The 21,952-nt window shown below is 45.1% G+C and overlaps 1 protein-coding gene across 3 annotated transcripts in view; it reads right to left on the reverse strand.

Annotated features, from left to right (window-relative positions):
- TRPM4 (transient receptor potential cation channel subfamily M member 4) overlaps positions 1 to 21,952 on the reverse strand; it is a 153,526-nt gene that overhangs the window by 3,393 nt on the left and 128,181 nt on the right. For all 3 annotated transcript variants that reach the window (XM_088443039.1, XM_088443040.1, XM_088443038.1), the window contains 11 exons: positions 21,198 to 21,327; positions 17,173 to 17,318; positions 14,329 to 14,441; positions 11,503 to 11,598; positions 10,977 to 11,408; positions 8,129 to 8,261; positions 6,619 to 6,793; positions 5,737 to 5,905; positions 3,500 to 3,681; positions 1,880 to 2,012; positions 246 to 318 (listed from right to left, as the gene is read on the reverse strand). In XM_088443039.1, the coding sequence (XP_088299165.1) occupies positions 246 to 318; positions 1,880 to 2,012; positions 3,500 to 3,681; positions 5,737 to 5,905; positions 6,619 to 6,793; positions 8,129 to 8,261; positions 10,977 to 11,408; positions 11,503 to 11,598; positions 14,329 to 14,441; positions 17,173 to 17,318; positions 21,198 to 21,327 (1,782 nt within the window). The remainder of the gene's footprint in view (positions 1 to 245; positions 319 to 1,879; positions 2,013 to 3,499; positions 3,682 to 5,736; positions 5,906 to 6,618; positions 6,794 to 8,128; positions 8,262 to 10,976; positions 11,409 to 11,502; positions 11,599 to 14,328; positions 14,442 to 17,172; positions 17,319 to 21,197; positions 21,328 to 21,952) is intronic.

Below are 21,952 nucleotides of genomic sequence, written 5' to 3' on the forward strand. Positions count from 1 at the left end.
CCCTTTGGTGAATGCAGCTATATTACAGGCCTGCACTTAAGCCCCTGGCCCATTTCAGGTCATATTTGGCCCATTCATACGTGAGAAGCATGGGATGCTGGAAATTAAAACTTATTACTCCTTTGCAATTTACACCCCCCAAAAATTCAGATATTAGCTAATATCCCATTATTTTTAATCAACATCATGGCGGCTCCTCAGACACACGTCGGCCACAAAACTGCGACATATGAAGCAACTTGTACCTCGGTTTCCAGGGTTTTCAGCCTTCGGTCATGTTCCTTGATCTCGTTTAGCTGCTTCAATGCGGTGTCTACCCTGCAGGAACAAGGATATGTGGTAACAGACTAATGCGCGAGTTGTGAAAACTTCATCTTGATTAAATGCCCTGACGATGTCACTAATAAAGAGTATGCACACACCGCGGCTGCTGCACAGCTAACACCGCAAACATGAAACGTACCCCAGAAAAAAACAAAAACGCATTTTTGCTACTTCTGCAGAGCTGCCTGCAAACCATGAGATGGGTCCAGCTCGGCCGGCCTAATTAAGTGCACCTGCGTAACGCGGCAGCCAATAGGAGCAGGCGCGCCTGGAATATGTGGCTTCACAGTGATCGGTAAATATGCCTAAAAAGTCAGTACGCAGTGCACACACATGACAGCACATGGGCGGACTGTGTAGAATATCAGAGGCAATAATGTCTCAGGGCGCATGTAACATGAAAAAAAAAAAAAAAAAATGCAAATACAACATTTTATTTTTTAAGTACACAATAATAAACCTATCCGTTGCCTTCCCCTCTACAAGCTGACTAGGAAACGTTTCATTACTATCAACAGGTTGCTCAATTCACTGTAATCCTGCAAATAGATCCCAGCAGTACTATTATGAGCATATGGGCGGGGGGGGGGATTTAAACACACTAAAGGCCCCCATACATCAGAGATGGATTGCAGCAATCGTGCAATTTGCAATCGATTGTGTAGAAAAATCTTTCCCTTTTTCAATCGATTTCAGATTGCAGAATAGCCACAATCGATTGAAAAAGGGAAAGATTTTTCTACACAATCGATTGCAAATTGCACGATTGCTGCAATCCATCTCTGATGTATGGGGGCCTTTAGCCAATCAGATGTAGCTGCCAACCATCGTTATCATCATCGTCAATTCATAGAATGCACCTGCGAGTGATTTGCCTCTGTTTGGTACTCCGCGTAGGACGCCTGTTACATGAAAATGCCCTTACTGTATTTCGACCTCTCCTTTAGAATCTGCACTGGTTTCCCACAGCAGCAAATTTAAAGTGACAAATTTAAATGTTCACGTAGGTGAAAATTAATCTGCGGGAGGGTTAGCGTTAGGCTGCAGGAGGGGAGGGTTAGGGTTAAGCTTCAGGAGAGGTGGGTAGGATACTTACCTAATTCTGTTGGTATTCTGTCGGGATGCCGCTGACAGTATTCTGACAGCCGGCATTCCGACCACCGAGATCCCGTACCCAACCCAGTGGTAGAAGGACCATTTTATTTTGTACTCACAACTACTTTTTTAGTGGGGTGGATGTTAGTGGGGGGGGGGGGGATCTTAGTGGTGGGGGATGTTTGCCTGTTTTAAGCCAGTTACTGTAGACTTTCTGAAACGCTATTCAGTGATGCTACTCCCAATGCTGTGAGGGACCTTAATACAGAGCAAAAAGAGAAACAGTTAAGGATCTGATTTGCCATTTTGGATTGTGTGACCACTAATAGCCAGTTATAAAATATCCATATATCTATTATTTTCTCCCAGTGCTGCACAGTATAAAATCCACTTTCATGTTAATGAATTAAAACATGACCGCAGCAGAGGCTAAGTGGCACTGACATCTCTCAGTCCTTACTTTTGGGACGTGCGTCTGAGGCGTTCGGTGTCGCTGTCCCTCTTGAACTTGGCAATATTCACCAGGTAGTTCTCCTTCTGAACGGCTTCCCAGGTGAGCATCCTGCCGTCTAGAGGCTCCTTTAATTCCAACACTAGGAGCAAAAAAGTGGGAATATTAGTTATTGGCAAGTGCCAGTCATTTTATCTCCACCCATTTCAGCTAGCCCCAACCATTTACTTACTAAATGTCACCCCTTGTCATCATAGCCATGAGTGTTCAACCTGTTACTTTTCTATTATTATGAGAGTCAAAGCCGCAATCCCCCACAGCTTTTACTTATTTAAATAAGTACCTTTTAAGTATGAATCTGATAGTCATGTTTCTTAGCTGTCCACCTAGTTTGGCTGTCTGTAAAGGCCTCCCTACACGGTAGGATTTTTTTAAACGATATTTCCATTTTTCGACCGACTGGAAAGACAAATCGTTTCAAAATGTGCCGTGTGTAGGCATGATAATGATGCCGATACGCGCTCCCACTGGTCGTGGAAAGATCTCGACCAGTCTTTCACGATTTGACACACAGCGTTCCGTGTGCATGCACGATGGACGAAGTAATGGACGACGAACGATTTATCGTCAATTTTCCTGGACACTCCCCTCCACCATATTGTGTCAGCCAATGGAGAGACAGAAGGTGCATTGTGAGGTTGTTTATTTACAATTGTTAACGATCCATCCATATCGTTTGTACAATCGTTCCATGTGTATGCACAATATCGTTTGTCAGGGAGTGTTCAGGAGTTCAAGAGGATCATTAATGAGATTGGATCGTTACCTACATCGTACCGTGTGTACCCACCTTAACACATACAGCAAACTGAGCTCAGAGGTAGATCCTATACCTCTCTGTGCCTTACATCATATGTCATGTGACTGTGGTTGCCATGGAAGTCACATGATATAGACAGCAGAGAATCATCACGGCTACCCCCATCCATAGAAGCGGATACTGCACAGTGGGCCTGATTCAGACACGCTCGCGAGCGCTGAGCTCGCAAGCGGGTCAATGTTGGCCCAGTGCGCACGACAGAGCCGGCTCCGTCGTGCGCATGCGCGAGACCCGGATAGCGACGGCAAGCCGTCGCTCCGGGCCTCATACCAAAGGGGGCGTGCTGTTGATAGTGAGTGACAGCACGCCCCCTTTGGTTGGCGTGCCGGGGCAGTGGCTGCCCAGACGGAGGCGTTCCCATGGGAACGCCTACCGTCTGGGGCCGGCCCCACTGATATCACAAGTGAAGTCAGTGGGAGCGCTCTCTGCTCTGAGAGCCGAAAGCACTCCAGGGCTTGCGGCAACGAGACCCTACCACAAGGATCTCGTCGCAAGCCCGATGGTCTTGACCATCGCGACCATCTTCCTAGCCGCTCGCTATAGCTGTGGGTGGTCACCCACAGCTATACGAGTGGCCAGGAGGCCGCTCTAAAAATTAAGAAGGACGGCCCTGATTCAGAGCGAGCGCTCTGTCAGAGCGTCCGGCTCTGAATCAGGGCCAGTGTTCTTTATTTTGTATTCTCTATCTATTTTCATTGCCTATGTGATGGATTATACTCTAGCATCCTCAGCTATAATAGAAGACTCACTGAAATGTCTGATCTTCTGAGACTCCACCTTGCGGATCTTGCGCTTGATAAACGTGTGAATGTGGCTGATGATGATGAAGGGCGGGGCCAGCGCCGGGCGGTTGTGATACTCCACAATCAGGTTGTATCGCTGGAACTTCCAGTAGATATCGCTGTTACCTTGCACTTTGGAGAAGGTGTAGCTGATGAGATGAAAGACGACAGACAGAATAAGCATCTCAGTGTGGACAATTTGTCACTGATACAGCAAACTGAATCGGTATTTAATGCCGGCGGCTGAATAACCGCCGGATCAAATACCGACAGCGGAACCCCAATGGACCCAATTCCCGACTGGGGCTGGTAAGTAACCTAAACCTCCCCTCTCCCCCCCTAACCCTCCCTTAGTGGTGCCTAACCCTAACCTCAACCCCTAGTGCCTAACCCTAACCTCAACCCCTAGTGCCTAACCCTAACCTCACCCCCTAGTGCCTAACCCTAACCTCCCCCCGTTAGTGCCTAAACCCAACCCCCCATCCCCGCACCCTAACCCTCCCGGGGGGGTGTCCAACTCTAACTTCCCCCTAGTGGTGCCTAACCCTAACACCCATTTTCCCTACCCTAACCCTCCTGGGGCTAGACGCTAAGACACCGGGCTTACCTTCGTTCGGTAAGCCGGGTGTCGGTATTTTGTAGTGGGGCTAATGATAGGCGTCGGGATTTCGACGCCTAGCTTTAGTCCCCTGTCGGGCTGTCAGTGTCGAGATATCGGCGGGCGGGATAGTGCCAGCTGGTATCCTGACTACATCCCCAGCAACCATGCAATTTCTTTGTAACACAGCCAAGTCTCTAGTTTACATTGGATGATTTTACAGCAAAGTATATTAATGCTTGTTTTAGCACTGAAAAGTAACATACAGATGTGTCCTCATACATCTAGCCTCAGTGCGCGTTACACAGCTTCTGCTGATTAAAATGATCTGCAACATGCAGATGCACCCGCAGTCACACACAGAACATAACATTGTAATCAGCAGAAGCTGCTTGTGCATCGCTGCGCGAATAAGACACATTTTAAGGGAAAAAGTTGCACAAAAAGACGCTCGGCGCTACCGATTTGCATGGCACTCACTCTTTCAGGGGTATTCAATATGGGAGTGATAACATCGTTTTTGCGTTAATATCGCACTTTTGACATTATCATTATCGCAGGTTTGACTTTTACACCGTATTCAATTTCAAAGACTTATCGCAGTTTTGAAAAGTCTTTGATAAAAAACGGGGTTAACTTTTCACCATTGAATAGGTGTCGAAAAAAAGTGCAGAATTGGGGTTTAGGGGTGCAGGCTTAAAAAAAAATAGCCTGCACCCCTGGGAATGATATTTAAAAACGAACTGTGTCAAAAAAAAATAGGGACACCCCAAAAAATTAATTAAAAAATTGGGGTGAAAAAAAAAAATGGGAAAAAATTGTTTAACAATAGGGAAATAGGTTCAGGGCTATTCTGCAAGTATGCGGCAGGTGTTTTCTAGAATAGAATTATAGCGGCAGGTGCACAAATGCAGAATTTTTAAAAAATTACTTTAGGGACTTAAAAATATGCTAGTACCCATTTTCATGTACCCCAAATTTGATGGGACCACTTAAAAAAACCAAAAAAATAACCTAAGTGCTCTTCTGCATCACTTATTCAATGTCGGAAAAAAAACACCTGCTGCGGCTATTTAAATCCCCAACTTTCGATTAAACGCTAAAACGGGGGTACCCATAGTGTTCCCCCATGTTTTTACAACTTTAGGGGGGGTCTTACAATTATTTTAAGGAAAAATTCGTAACTTTACGCAAATCCAACTTTGGAGTTTCCCGTTTTCGTTAATTTTATATTGAATACGGGGATAAGCGGGAGCGCGCACCATACCTTAACGCAGAAAAAAACTCCGATATGAAACGTTAACTTCGCCAGGGAAGTTAACGTTTCATATTGAATACCCCTCTTTATGTGTAACTTGTAGTGGACAGAGATTAGATGTATGTGGACACATCTGTAGTGCACATAGAGGACCCCACATAGAGCTAGAAGCGTTTCCATTCAAAGCTTATACATAAAACATGTGCTGCAAAAATGGCGCAGGTGCTTGTAACCGAGCCGCATACTGGAGGTACCAGTCATCTCCATCAAGTCTATTATTAACACTGATAATTTAATATAAATTATTTCTTTAAAAAATCCCCCCACCCTCCTCCGACCACCAGTTACCTGAACATGGCGATCAGCAGATTGAGCAGAAGGATGTTGGCAACGAGCAAGAAGACTACCAGCAGGAGAATCACCAGCCAATTGGCAAATGTATTGGGACATGGGGGCAATACCTCATTCATGATGGCCACTGGGTCGTCTGTGCAGTTTATACTTTCTAGTTTTCCAGCTGTTGGGGAAATGGAGGCAGGATGTTATAATGATGTTCATGTTTTACTCTATATAATTGTGTCCTTGCCTGTCTGGTGCTGCAAGACTTGTGCCGACATTGATAATGATGATGATTGGTTTTACAGGTTGTATACAGTGGGACTGCAAGTTCTCATTGATAATAATAATTACAACTACTGTTGTAAAGTCGACCAACCGTAAGGTATGGCCAATGATTGGCTGTCAGGGTCATGCACAATCACCTTATGGACGGTGTGTAAAACGCGTTGGTGAGATCTCTTGTATGGTACGGTCCTAGTGCAGGTAATATGCAGAGTGTTGGATAGCTGAAAGACTACAGGTGGCCTATATTTGCTGTAGACTATCTGGGACCTTTATAAACAGAAATATCTTTCCATCACTGCCAGTGAATAATTGATTAGTAGTTGCTCATTAGTTGTTTTCTGCAGGACAAATAATCGCCTCATAAAGTCAGAATTTGGCCTGTGTAAGGTAGATATTCAGATAGTAATATACATAGAAATTAGAGACAGTGGGTCTATTTACTAAGCCTTGGAAGGAGATCAAGTACCAGCCAATCAGCTCCTGTCACTTCACAGGCTGTGTTTGAAAATGACAGTTAGAAGCTGGTTGGTTGGTACTTTATCTCCATCCAAGGCTTAGTAAATAGACCGGAGCATTTAAATTTACATTTTTTATTTATTTTCTTACCATCCATCTGATCCAGTTCAATCTGACCAAAGATCTGTAGATAAGGCCTGTAGAAGACACGGCGGAATATCCAGCCCAGGCGCATGTCATTGGGGTGTAGGAGACCCTCTGTGGCCACTCCATAGGCAATGAGCCACACAAACAAAAAGAAGAGGAAGAAGAAGACGTCCTTCATCTATGGGGAGGGCAGAGGCACAGAAATGTATAATATTACAGTATTAGTACAGAGATGTAGGTGCTGCCACCAAGCAGGTGATATATAGTCAGTAATGAGAAGCCATCAGTGCACAACCTCAGGGACCTCTGGGAAAACGCAACAGCTGCCTGATACAGATATCTGCAGATCTATTCAGGGAAGAGGATAACTCTGATTTGGCAGAGACTGGAACTGGAACTTATTAGTTCATTTATTAGGTCTAGTAGAGAATAAGGAGACACATTCATGGCTTATAGTCTCCTTATTCTAAATAAATGTATCCAGCAACATGGTTATAATATATTAGCCACATCTTAATTCCAATGTCATACAAGTAAATAGCTTTATTCACTAGATACCTGTAGAGCCATACCTATGCATGTAGGGGTGGATGTGGTCAATATCCCGACCGCCGGGATCCCGAAGGCAAGTACTGGGGTTAATGGGAGGGTTAAGGTTAGGCACTAGGGGGAGGGTTAGTGTTAAGGCACTAAGGGGGGAGGGTTAGTGTTAAGGCACTAAGGGGGGAGGGTTAGTGTTAAGGCACTAAGGGGGGAGGGTTAGTGTTAAGGCACTAAGGGGGGAGGGTTAGTGTTAAGGCACTGAGGATCGAGGGTTAGGTTTAGGGTGCGGGGAGGGGGATGTTAGGTTTAGGCACTAGGGGGGAGGTTAGGTTCAGGGTAGGGATGGGGGAGAGTTAGGATACCAACCAACAAAGTGTTGGTATTCTAATTCTGTCGGATGACCGCGGATTCTGACTGCCGGGATCCTGAACACCGGCACCCCGTATGTATTCCCATGTAGGTAATTAAAATTAGTTATTGACATACTGTATGTAATCCTTAGAAATAGGACAAATAAACACTAATTAGTAAAATATGGGAGGCAATCTGTCCTAAGCCCCTTGAACCTTAATTTACTGTAAGTGACATTCTTAGGTTAAGAGACAATCGCTTGTACAGACAGGGAATCGTTTAGTTTAGACTGGCGGAGAAATAAATTTAACAAACATGAATATAAATGCAGATTAACATAATACAAATATGCAACACTTCAACCAGTTAGAAATATGGAACGGTGTTGAGGGGAGTGAGAAAACGATGATGGGATTCAAAGTGAATTGAGTCATCCGTGGGCGCTCCAGGGGCTTCAGTATGCAATTTGCACTTGATGGTGGCACTACCCTGGCTGTACAATTTGTGGGTGGCCCAGGTAAGAATTCTGCCAGTATGCCATTATACTTCACACAAACGTGTGTTTTAAACAAATGCACATTTTTGCTTCTGTATATAATGTGTTTTCAGATTAACTCACCATCTTTCTGACAATAATTATTTTGGGTCCCAGCTGTTTGTTGACTGCAAAAATGTGAATCAGCCGGAGCGTGAACACCATGAAATCAAAACAGAGGATGGTCCGTCCTGACTCATATGTATGTTCCAGCATCCTGCAGAAAACACATATAGCATTATATATATATTCCTTGTAGCAGAACCCACATCCTCATTCCTCTCCTATGATCAGTATTTTACCAAGCAATGAAAATGCCCGCAGCGCTATATTTTATTTTGTGATGCCCTGATCTTAGTGTGCTATTGCTCTTCTATATAGTGGAAGTGAATGGCGTGTCAGGATGGAGGCAAATTCAGCAATATTTTAGGAGAAAAAGGTAAAAGCTGAAATTAATTAAGGAATGGTTGCGGAACACATTGCTAGGAGATGCCTCCCAGAAGGAGAACTGTGGTTGCAGAACGCATTGCTAGGAGATGCCTCCCCGAAGGAGAGGTGTGATTGCGGAACGCATTGTTATGCCTCCCAGAAGGCGAGCTGTGGTTGTGGAACGCATTGCTAGGAGATGCCACCCAGAAGGAGAGCTGTGGTTGCAGAACGCATTGCTAGGAGATGCCTCCCAGAAGGATAGCTGTGGTTGCAGAACGCATTTGCTAGGAGATGCCTCCCCAAAGGAGAGCTGTGATTGCGGAACACATTGCTATGCCTCCCAGAAGGAGAGCTGTGGTTGCGGAATGCATTGCTAGGAGATGCCTCCCAAAAGAACCGTGTATGCATAAAACGAAATGGGCACAAAATTAAATCTGCTACAACAATATTTTGTGGGTAGTGACGGCTTAGTGCCTATTTAATTCTCTGTTTTTACATTTAACAGTTCATAGGTGAAACGTGACAAGTTTAACTTATTTCTCCCATAACCATAGAAAGTATAAGGCAGGCTCACACTTTGAGTGGTAGAAAGGTTCAGCGACAGCCGGATTCAGGCACAAATATAAGGGTTCAGTGAGTGTTTTATTCAATTATACTTTATTTTAATATATTTCTCTGTCTGAAATTGTATTTTCTATTGTGGAACTTTTACCCTTAAGTGTGTAAATGGTTAACTCAAAGCACTTCCATGTGAATGGCACTTGAAGTTCTCATACATGTCATCTTAAAAACTAAAAAAGTAGTTTATTTTTAACGGACATAAGAAGTTTCTGAAAGTCAGCAAATCTGTGTGCGTATTGCCTGGACATGAGTGTATCTTTTTACAATGATCTAAAAGGGTAATTGCACTCTTAAATATATAGATTGTTTTCTTTTAAACCATTATGCAGTGTACTACAAGTACTGGAATTGAAAGAGCACTTCAGCCTGAAATTGCCAGTGGAAAACTAGACAAAACACTGTTGCTCTAAGGGGCAGATTTATGTAATTGTCAGCCTGGACCTGTTCAATAATGTTCCACATCCCCTCTTGTTAAGCCCAAGAGGGTGCACTTAATGCGGAATCTATGGTTTAACGTGCATTGCCCGCGGCTTTACCGGACAGGGAAAATGCTGAATAATTGAATAACTTCAGACATTTGACTCACGCTGGCCATACACATAGCGATATTTTACCCGATGTGGCAGATTCCGACACATTGGAACGACAGATCGTGTAAAATATGGCCAAATCCTGAGTACATCGTGAGTCCCCACTCACGATCACGATGCGATGTGTGTCCCCACTGGTCGCTCATCGCATCTTCAGATCTGCCGTGCAGAAGGGCAGATTTGACAATCTTGGAGGCGATGCACTGTGAAAGTCTGACTGCAGGAGAGATCGTATGAAGATTGGACACCAAATTGTGTGGAGATCGTGTGCTGAGCTGCCGGGGAGAGTGTCAAGGGAAATCGTACACAAATCGTACACATCGGCTGATCGTGTGCAGATCGCCATGTGTGTGGCCAGCTTTAGAGCTTTACCTGCGCGGTAAACACTGCGGGTGATTGAATCTGCCCCTAAGAGATGCTGTTAATGTGGATCTGTCACTATGGGGCTCAAGCTGCATCGAATGCAACTTGGTTTTCGTACAGATATTGTAATCTTTAGCAGTGCACATGCTCACGGCTGAGTGTACGAAAGCGACTCACTTGCGTCTCCACTTGTGGCTAAATGGGCCTAACTGAGCGGCATTGGGGAATCTGTGAATAGGATAAGTGTTATGAGGGCGTGTGGTGGACGTGTAGAAAGAAATCTGGGCTATGCTTAGTAGATAAATTGATAATAAAACATTTACATATTTCACAGGACTCTACACTATGCAAGGGCGTAGCTACAGTGGGTGCAGGGAGTGCGACTGCTATGGTGTCCGGGCCGCATCAGGGGCCCAGCCCTCTCCCTGCACCCTGTGACTCTGCCAGCTTCCTCAGTGTACTGCTGAGAAGCCCCTGGCCAGCTCCATCTATCTCTCCGCCCTGAGAAAAGGCGTGGCTACAGATTATCAAGGCTTCTAAAGAGTGGTGCAGTTCCCATAGCAACCAATCAGCTTCTAGCTAGCATTTATATAGTACATTCTATAAAATGATAGGTGGAAGCTGATTGGTTTCTGTAGAAGGCTTGATATATCTCCCCCTTTAGGTTGATAAATAGACCCAAGAGTTATCGCAGCCAGTTGTGGTACCAGCATAACAATGTTACTGTATTGTTTCACTAGATTTACCATTTAAGGGGTCTATTTACTAAGCAGTGTTGGGAGCTGATTGGCTGGCACCGTATCACTTTCTTATCACTTTTTCACTCTGTCTCCTAACACTGCTTAGTAAATAGACCCCTAAGTGTCCATTATATAACATGCTGGAAGGATTTACGTTCTATATATTCTATGATCTTGCACCACTTATACCTGCAGATGACCCCGATGATGAACAGTAACAGGGCCGTGATATCCACGTGATTCCAGGAGTCCTGTAAATATTGTTTGACCTTCTGTGTTACGGGCATAGATCCCACAAAGAAACTTTGCCGGATTTCTTCACAAACCATAGTGAAAACCCAGAAATAAAGTATGATCTCTGAGGTGGCTGGGCCAACTGGTGGAGGTAGCTTGAAGTCCATGAGGAGCACATAGGAGAAGAGGAAGAGGAATGTAAAGTACATGACCACGTTCCCTAGGAAGGCCGTCACAGGGGCGCTCCAGAACTGTTTCCATCTACGCAACCATTGCGGCCGCGGCTTCTCCTTCGTGACTTCACCGTCGTGGGCTCCGTGGTTTGAGTTGGCCGACTTGCCAGGTTTCAGTTCTACAAGTTCATTCTTTTCCTTCATTATTTCTTCCCTGATTAGGAAGATGTGACATAACACCCATTACTAAACTGGTACAGAGAACGGTCATTTCATTTACGAGGTGAAACGTATATAGAGTTGCCTACCCCTCCATGATTTCCGCCACCGTGGTCTTTATATCAATATCTAAGCTGTCCATTTCCACTCTCTGGCTTTCAAGTCCGTTTTCATGGTCGAAGTTTCTAGGAAGAAAAACAGTAAATTACTAAAAAATTATGACGAGAACATATTAACTATTGGTGGAGCGATTCAATACTACGCCATTTGAATAGCGCAGGGAAGAAGTTACCGGAGCTATTCAATTGATTGCGCTGTGCCCTGCACTTTATTAGGAGCTACCGGTTACCGCGCCTTAAACTGGGGGTTAAGTTGCGGTAACAGGCATCAGCAAATTCCCGGCAAGTCTATCTGATGTTTTAAAGGGGCAATCATTTAAATGATTGCCCTTTTAAAACATCAATCCTACCCATGGGGGAGCGTCCCGATAAGAAGCCCATAGGCTTCTATTGGGTAACGCCACCTCGCATTACAAATTTGGACAAAGCACCAGAATGCATCGCATTCCGGCTCTTAGTACATTTGTGGAATGCAGTAAAACCCCCGAAAACAGCATTTTTGGGGGGTTTAGCGCATTTTTGCTGTTAGTACATCCCGCCCAGAGACTGCTAAATATAAGAGCGGTGATGAGTTCCCCTTTTCAGGAATGGCAGTAGGCCAATTGCTTAACGTGCAATACCAGAATCTTGGTAGACAACTATATGACCTGGGCCCCCTAAGCATCTGGGCCCTATAGCAATAGTACCCCCTCCACCCACTATAGCTATGCCAATGTATAGGATGGCAACATTACGCTACTAATACTGTAAAGCTGCATTGCTACAACATTACCTATGCTATTGTGCAGAATACGTATGCACATTTGTAGGCCTGATGTATGAATCATCTAGGAGATGCATCAGACTACACGTATTTACGGAAGCTTTTCCTTGCATGCATTTTCTCCCAAATTCAGGGGCCCAAATGAGACATGAAAAAAAAAAGTGCTAATAGTCTAATGCAGTGATTTTCAACCTTTTTCAACTCGCGTCACAAGCAAACAAGATTTGAAAATTGCTAAGGCACACGATCAGTCCCTCACAGGAAAAAAGAGACACACATTGGCCCCCATAGGAAAAACACCCACAGATTGGCCCCACACAGGAAAAAGACCAGACATTGGCTCCCACAGAAAACTAAACACACACATTGCCCCCCACAGAAAAACAAATAAAACACAATGGCCCCCACAGAATAAAAAACAAACATTGGGCCACACAGAATAAAAATAAACACAAGGGCCCCACAGAAAAAATATATAAAGCAAAATGGTCCCCACAAACAGAAAACAAACACACAGATTGTCCCCCGCAGAAAAAACAAACAAACAACCACATTGCTCCCCACAGGAATAAAAATTATAAAAATGACATTGGCCCCCACAGGAAAAAATTAAATAACCAGCTGAGAAGGCTCACTGTCAGCCCTGTCCTGTCCCTCATCGGCTGGGGTTGCTCACTCACACTCAGGGCCTCATTTACTAACAAGTTTTATCACCAACACGAGTGATAAATGTCACTGTGTATGATAAATGATGCTCCAGCCAATCAGCTCCCAACTGTCAACTGTTAGAAAAATGACAGTTGGGAGCTGATTGGCTGGAGCATCATTTTTCATACACAGTGACATTTATCACTCGTTTTGGTGATAAAAGTTTTAAAACTCATTAGTAAATGGGAGCCTCAGTGACAGTGCAGAGCTGGGAGCAGTGTGCAGACGGGCATGCTACACGGCATGCATGACCTAGGTCATGCCGCCGCGTCTCCAAGGTCACGACCTTGGCGTGCCTTAGCCCCCCTGATGAGCCCAACACCGCCTGGGCCAGCAGTACAAGTAAAGTCAACTCTGACTTCGCGGCACACTTGACAACCGCTCGTGGCACACTAGTGTGCCACGGCACAGTGGCTGAAAACCGCTGGTCTAATGTATTATTCTTCAATCAGTTTCCCTAATTAGCATATAAATGGTTCATTTGTTTTAAAACATTAATTATCATCATCTTTTATTTTTAAGGTGCCACATAGTTTCCGCGGCACCCTACAGGGAACATACAAGGTAACACAGAAACGGACATATCATACATACCATAAATGCAAGGTGACATATTATAAGAACTGCACGGGGCAAGGGTTGGGTTACTCCCTGAGGGGCAATGGAGATGAGTCAAAGGGAGGGGAAGACAGACCAGCACTCCATGAACTTGTATATAAGGAGCTCACAGAGTCGCTGAATGGGACTAGGTGGCAAGGAGCACTGGAAGCTAGGATAGAGCTGTGGAGGAAAATGAGCAAGGAGGGCCCTGCCTGTGAAGCTTACACAGGGCCGGCTACAGGGGTCAGAGCACCCTGTGTCGGAACTGAATAGGGTGCCCTTACATCGCGTGCAACCGAAAATGGGAGGCGTGGAGTAATTACCATAGGCCATGCCTCCTAGGTGACGCAATTTGGAGGCGTGCCCGCATGGCACGCCTCCAAATAACATCAGGCTGGGGGGAGCCTCACTAGCTGGGCTTCAACTCAGCCCTATCCCGTCACTGAATGGATGCCGCGCGCATGCACGCAGCATCCATTCAGACTCCGGGGTCCGGCACTGCCACGGCGGTGGGGGTCCCCAACCTCCCGATTTAACCACACGCGGGCCACTTCGGCCCACGGGTGGAACATCGGGACAGTACTCGGGATGCTGGGGAGGGGTGCGCCCTCTATGGGTGGTGCCCCTGTGTGACCGCACTGGTCGAACATCCCTTTAGCGGGTACACAGCACGTGCAAAAATAAAATGGGTTGAGTTTAACACTACAAAGTACTGAGTAACTTACTTGAATTCAATGAGATTGGTGTAAATGAGAGGTGGGCAGAAGAAGGTTGAAACCATCGCCCACACAGGTGTATTTTGTGCCATCTGACCCCACCAGTTCTCTGTTAGCATGGACTGTGAAACAGAAAGGTTGCACTTTAAAATGACTTTAAAAAAATGTTAAATAAAAACATGGTATTACTATGGTAGTAGTAGTATAAGGTTTTTAGTACATTTCCACCAATATACAATCAGTAAGAACCTTGATAAACGGTAATGCAGGGTACAAACTGGAGCGATGTCAGCTCGATATGTTATTTCCGGCCGAATCGGAACTACATATCATCCGCATCGCTCAGTGTGTATGCGTGCTCCCGTGGACGCTTGCAACATCGTCCGGTCGGCAGTGTTGCAAGCGGCCCAGTTGCAGGTAATGAAGGATGGAACAAGGCATCCATGATCCGATATGTAAGCCCGTCGGGCTGAAATATCGTCTGGGTACACATTGCTCAGTGTGTACCCAGCTTTACTGACAGAATGTTTTTTTGCTCTCCATGAACAGTTTTGGTTACTCCGTATTGGTGTCAGGACTCCGGTGACAGGGGAACAGTGTACAGGTTCTACTAGAGCCAATGTAGGAATACCATACACAGAAACACAAGACCAGGACCAAGATGGGGGAAGTTCATTGGTACATTTTATTAATGTTCAGTTTAACAATGAAATATATTGTATCAATGTAATTCATTGCAGTTAAAGGCTGCATGTGGTTTAGCTGCTACTAGCCAATCAGATTTTGCTTTATTATGCTCTGACCAATCAGAGTATTAGTTAGCGGTGACATGTCTCATGGTCAGCCATTCACAATGGGGCTCCTGTACGGGGCAGCATGCACCATCAATATTATATTCCTTCACATAAAAAGCATCATTAAAAAAAAAAAAAAAAGAAGAGAATCCTTCTACTGATTTAATTGAATGATAAATTGGTAATAGGGATCTAGGCGGTTTTATTTAAATAACCGTTTTCATAGCTTTGCAGTGTTTTTTTATTAGCAGTCTTAAGCAGCGTTATAGGTCACAGTGGGTCCTTGATCCCAGGACATGTTGGTAAATGTAAGAACCCCTGTTTGCAATTGCCATATTTTAAGGTACGAATATACAATAATTGCATATTTTTTTAACACATTTTTCGTCTGTGTTTTGAATGCAGAAACGTTCAGTTTCAGTAACAGCCCCTATAGATTGCAATCAGTATCATATGCAAGATGGTCCATTTACGTGTATTGGCATGTCCTGGTGCGGTGTGTAGCATAACTGATAAATGATATAATTCTGGGGATGACATGAGTGATCTCTACATTGGATTTCATTCAGCTGTAATTTAGTGTTATGCTGAGTACATAGTGTACGGCCGGCGAGCTACATGTCGTACAGTGCGATGGTTCGTGCGTGCACACACATTATATCGGTGTACGATGTTGTTCACGCACTATAAATACATAGACACATACATACACTAGCTGAAGTACTCAGCCTTGCCCGGGTTTAAATCTTCAAGGTATTAAGTTATATTATGTAATCTCATCCAAAGTGGAAGGGTCAGAACAGGCTCCCTGGGTCAAACTTATGCCCAGCGTACACCAATGGCAGGTCCGACTGGGACCCTAACCCCTCTAAAACCAGGCTAGGATCTAATTGGACCACCTCGCGTTTCATCTCAGTGCAGGGATGTCTGAATCCATAACCAGACACACAGACAAACAAACATACAAACAGACCAATTAATTTTATAAATAAGATATATATATACACATGCATACATACACATATATCTCTATATATCTCGTTCGCCTGTGCAGCACTGTTGATGCAATCTATCTGGCATATATCATGTGCATCTGCCGGTGGGACCGACCAACCCATTATGCTGGCCGCAGGAACCAACGCCAATGATATGACAACTGGGCGTGCAAATTTAAATGCCTGCTAAGTTGTGCCATCTGGCCAGACACAGCGAGCGGCCGATTTGTAAGTGTGTATGCTGACTAAATTGGTTGCTCAGTTGGTCGGTCGGCCAGGTGTGTACCCCACATTAGTTATTATTCCTCTGTCTGTACTGCAGTGATGATCTCACATGATATGCAATAACTATACACACACACACACGTATACATACTGTATATAGGCACACGCGAATTATTACGGTATTGCTGAGTATAAAAGATTATACACTGATACAAAGTAACAAATACATATTATGTGCCTATGCTACGCATGTCCTTCCACCAGTGGTGTAGCAGATGGATATACTGTAGCTGCTATGGCCTGTAATAGTCGCATGGGCTACTCCAGCGGTAATATAACGTAGCACAGCGCTGGAGACTGCTGACAGAATATACTGAAATAATGCAAATCGTACATAAAATATTGATATTATCCAAATAATGCAAATCATATAACATGAATAACGGTCACACACCATTATCACCGGCACTGGATGATTACAACGTCCTCCAGCCAATTATTCCCAAATCTCATTTTTTTTTTATGCAATGTGGGCCCCTGGTTTCTAGAGGAGGATGCTGGTGCTAATTTTCATTTATTCAAATAAATTCCTCTTCTTTGACAATATACTAATGGACTATAACATTATAGATGCTGTATAAGCTCCTTTACAATGCATCCTTTATTACAGCAGGAAATACTGGTACTGCGGTTTGTGTCAGTGATGTCACTGGTATAGCGCAGTGCGCGGTTACACTATTATGGTGATAGCCAATAAGAAGTTGAATGGTTTCACCTTATATAAAGAGACACAAGATTAATAGGTTTGTAGGAAGGAATTACAAAAAAAGTGATCCTACCTGTACACCGTCCTGCGCAAAGAAATTACGCGCATCCGCCTCGTAGGCCAGCTGCAGACACGTGGCTCCGCCCCAGACAGTAGAGCGCCTTACCAGGAGTTTGAACGCACGATTCTCGCTATTTCTGTAACACTCATTAAACACGCCTGAAAGAAAGAGCATTGTATTTATATAGCACACGGTAATGTGAAAGGAGAGTCGGGCCTGATTCAGCGCTGGGCGCACCCGATGGTTTGCGTACAACTCCAATGTTTGAAGATCTGCGCATGTGTAGGAGCTGCTTTGCACATGCGCAGATATCCTTCTGCGAGCTCGCACGCTGTGCCCAGATGCCGCAGCCTGATTGACAGGCTGCAGCTGTTTGGGGGGTGGCGCCAGGCAGCGTCGTAGAAAACGGGGGCATGTCGATGGTCATGCGGAGTGATCCAATGCTGCAGCAGCGGATCACAGAAGCTGTCAGGACGCGTCTCTTTACACAAGTCACCTCCTGCAGCATTTGTATATTATTGCACGGTAGCTGCGTACAAACACGTGGGCTACTGTGCAATAGCGCACAACTCTGCACCAGGCCAATTATTATTATCTGTTGCCATTGTGCAGACTTCAGTAGAGGAGCAGGGGCGAGAGGCATCAGTCAGGAATTGGGCACTCACTTTCTCTCCTGCTGCAGAGTCCCTACTTTTACAGTCCACGGTCTAAAGCTGGGTACACTACACACGTAGCAATTTTTTGCCAATTTGCCAGATTCCTATGGATTAGAATGACAAATCGTTAAAATCGCTAAGTGTGTACCCAATATGTCGTGCGGTGCGCTCTCCCGTGGGGTTGGCAGCCGCATCGTCAGGTCGGCCGTATATTCAGCTCAACCGGACGATGTGGCTGACGACCCCATGGAGCGGGATGCGACAAGGGCCGACATATCGAGTGGTCGGGTACCGGATCGTCTAGTGTGTACCCAGGGCCAGATTAACAATGGGGCGGATGGAGCTACAGCTCCAGGCCTCCAAATAAAAATAGGCCCATCATCATGACAGCATGATGTTGACTGACCATCTGCTGTCCACATGGTCAGCCATAAATCATAAGTAGTAAAATTGTATTTCTAGTTACCTCACAAAATAGAGTTTTTATTCTTTTACATATTTACGGAGATATTGGTGTTGAGATTATAGCGGGTGTATATGCCCATGTGGCTCTGGCCACACCACACAGCACTGGTCACACCTCATCTGCTTTTCAAAATAGGCCCTTAATCATTTTCAGCTCCAGGCCCATGTGGCCCTCAATCCGGCCCTGTGTGTACCGACTACCCGATATGTCGGTGGGGTGGGTCGCTGGTCGCATCGCTGGGTACACGCGTTGGTTAGTGTGTACCCAGCTTAAGTTGTATATATCATGAACCATAGTGTGATACAACAATTGCTGCACAGTATTACCACAGAGCTTCTCTGCCCTGGTTACATGGTGTGAGGGTACTAAACTCGATCATCTTTGCTTTGGGTGCCAAAAGCTCTAGTCCCTTCGCTATGAGACTGGCATTTATTTATGGATGACTGCTTCAGCTGAAATATATGCCAGACATGCTATAACTGCTTATTCTGTGCCTCATTTAGAGTGGCTGTAAATGACGTAGACATGAAGCTATGCCGGCAAATATGCGGCTTCATGTGTGTAGTTTGTGTAGATTTGATGGTGATGTCTGCTTTATCTTTATTGTTATATTAAAAAAATATATATATAGAAATAAATTAATTTTTAACCCTACCCAATGACAGTGCAGAGGTATAATAACACTGATAAAGGAGAGTGGGGAGCATGTGTGCACGCTGTGATACATGCTGTGTTATAAAGTGAAGGAACTGCGCGAGAAGGGGGAAATATCCACAAGGGGTGAACGGGAGGTGAGAGGGCTGCGAGGCAGAAGATATAAAGAGTTGACCACAGTATACCAGTGATACGGATATAGTGTGGCTGCATCACTACAGCTGTGCCCACCTCATTACAGGAGCTGGGTAGTGCCGCTAGAGGAGTTATTAAGAGAGGCTGTGATGAGTAAGAATGCCAACCGTGGACCAGCGATACCTACTGCCAGATGCGGGAATTGCAGCAAGTTCCTATTCATAGCGGAAACAAGGCAAACCATCCAAGGGGAAGTGCAGGCAGGGTCACATTGGCAAACAGGTGTACAAGGGAACTCCCCGGTGGGCCCCAAAGCCTGAGGGTCACCCCCCCTCTAGGGGTCAGTAACTTGGTGGAGCAGGATTATGGGTGAACTTAGGCTCTAACTTCAAAACCACACGAAAGACACCTTGCTGCAAAGAAGCCGTAGACTGTACAAGCGCACGCCATTTGCCCCTGTCGGATATGAGTTGAATTTGAACGGAGATCAAATTGATCAGAGAATATGAATTATCAGCTTTGTATGACTAATTGACCTTAGGTGTGCGTGGGCGGGGAACGTGGCCTTTACCATAGAAACTAGTGATCCCTAACATCAGATCAGACACGTTTGCAGTCAATAGAAGAAAGCTCAACCCGGGGAGACTGAAGGAGGAAGTGTCACATGTAAATACGCTCACGCTCTCTAATATTCATGTCATAGAGAAACCAGCAACAACAACAAACAAATGTAAAATGTAAATCACCTATGAAGCCAGCAATGTATGAAATTAAATACTTCCCTTCTACATGTTCTAGCACACTGAGGCTAAAAATAAAAACTCATTTGTCTGGCAAATAAGAGCGATGGCAGCAAACACTTTAACGTGTATGAAAAGAGTAGTTCTGTGCGGAAAAGCACTGGATGAATAACTGTGACACTGAGCAACAACTGGAGTTGCTGCAGTCAAGTTTGTAACTGAAGCCTCATATTCACCAGGAAGGGTAAAACCAATGTGGTCCTATCAGATGTCCACTTCATACCCCTGAGCACCCCCAGTGGCCTTTCTTATCATTACAGTGTTAATGGTACCAGAGGCAGTCTTGTGCTGATAACACCTCCTCATGTTCTATGGTAACGACTTTAGGCAGAGATATGAACATAACTGGAGCTTCCAGGGGGAAGGAAAGCAGAGGACTTTGGCCTGATTCAGCACAGGACAGAACTGCAAAGCTGCACGCAAGCTATACATACTGTATATGATATACAGTATGCACACAAGCTATAGATACTGTATATGATATACAGTATGCACACAAGCAGCTTTGCAATTCCGTCCCTGCAATTATGGTAATGCAGCAGGAGGCATCCATGGACGCAGCTTCGGAAAATCTGGGTGTCCCTGGGCCGCCTCAGTGACCATGGGGTAACGCATGGCTATCCATCACAGATGAGGGAAGGAGGCCAGGAAATCTCCATCAGCTAATGGAGTTCCTCGCCTCTTCCCTCCCCCTCACCCCCCCAACGGCGGTGACACACCTCCATTTTGGAAAAGGGAGACCGTTGCCGCTCCCCCGCGCAAAATGGCAGAAGACTGTCAATCACTGAGAGTCTGCTGCTGCTCTGTATGTGAACAGGCAGGCTTCTGTACTGCCCATGCACAGTACGAGTCCAGAGCCTGCACAGATTCCCGACCATCGGGAATCTGCATTCAGCAGTGCACTGCTGAATAAGGGCCTTAATCCTGACTGTTGGGAGGTCAGTCCTACTCGTGCCGAGTACAACTCCCACTGACCTACATGGGTTGTTTATAGGGCAGAGCAGGTGGGTTAGAAGGTGGTCTTGCATTTCATACTTGTTAGGCACATCTATGGGCGCATTGCTAGCCCCCAATGTTACGTAGCCATGTCACCTTGTCTCTTTCTCTGAGGTGTGCCCTTACTATTCCAGCTTCATATGTTTGGAGGAATGCATGTACAAAACAGCCTGGTCATGTCTGCTTTGGCCACAAGCCATGTGTGCCCAGCATTTTGATAGACGGATCTTTTATTCAGTTACTGCAGTGCACTATGTCTCCTCTGTTTTGAGCATTTCCTGTCACAGGGCCTCAGGATAAATGTGCTACAAGTGAATGGTGGGAACTTACCTATTGCCAGCTGTTCAAAGTTTCCAGCCAGATCCTTCATGGCCACTGACTCCTCTGCCTCCGACTCCAGGCGAGAGAGCTCTTTCAGCATCTTGGATGCAGCGAGAGCGGAGCTGACGGCCTCTGTCCCCTGAACACAGGAAACATACATTTGAAATAAACCCTTTATATATACACAGTATTCTGCTCAGGTATCACTGTACTATAAAGTATGATATCAGGGGGTGGGTGTTTACTACAATAACTACTTCAGGACAGTGCAATCCAATAACAGGTATTCATTAAAAAGTAGCAGTTACTTAGGGACACTTTACTGCTCCCCCTACTGTCATTTATAAGATTATTAGAAGTCTCTGCAGATTTATGGCACCATGTAAAGGCACGTGGGTAGAGAGGTGACTGCTAGCTCACATTTCCATGTATGTGAAGTTGCACACACCTTTAAGATCCTTGCCACTTTAAATCTAGCATATAGGTTTTTGCCAGAGCAAATATGCGACAATCACCACCATTAATTCCAAAAACATGTCTCAGGTATTGTGAGATCTGTGCAATGCAAAAGAGGATGTATCTCAAAGGGGCACATTTAGCTTGCCTCTGAATGCCCCTGACTGTCCAGCCCCATATCCACTGCTCCAACTGCAAGGTACATGGATGTTGATATAAGAATCACCAAGTATGGGTGTAAGTTGTGTCCATTTGCTGTGCGTCATTTTAGCCTTTCCATAACTGAGGTGTTAGCACTTCTGGCCCTC

Source organism: Taudactylus pleione, unplaced genomic scaffold (genome assembly GCF_031769625.1).
Source record: "Taudactylus pleione unplaced genomic scaffold, aTauple2 ptg000324l, whole genome shotgun sequence".
NCBI classification, from domain to species: domain Eukaryota; kingdom Metazoa; phylum Chordata; class Amphibia; order Anura; family Myobatrachidae; genus Taudactylus; species Taudactylus pleione.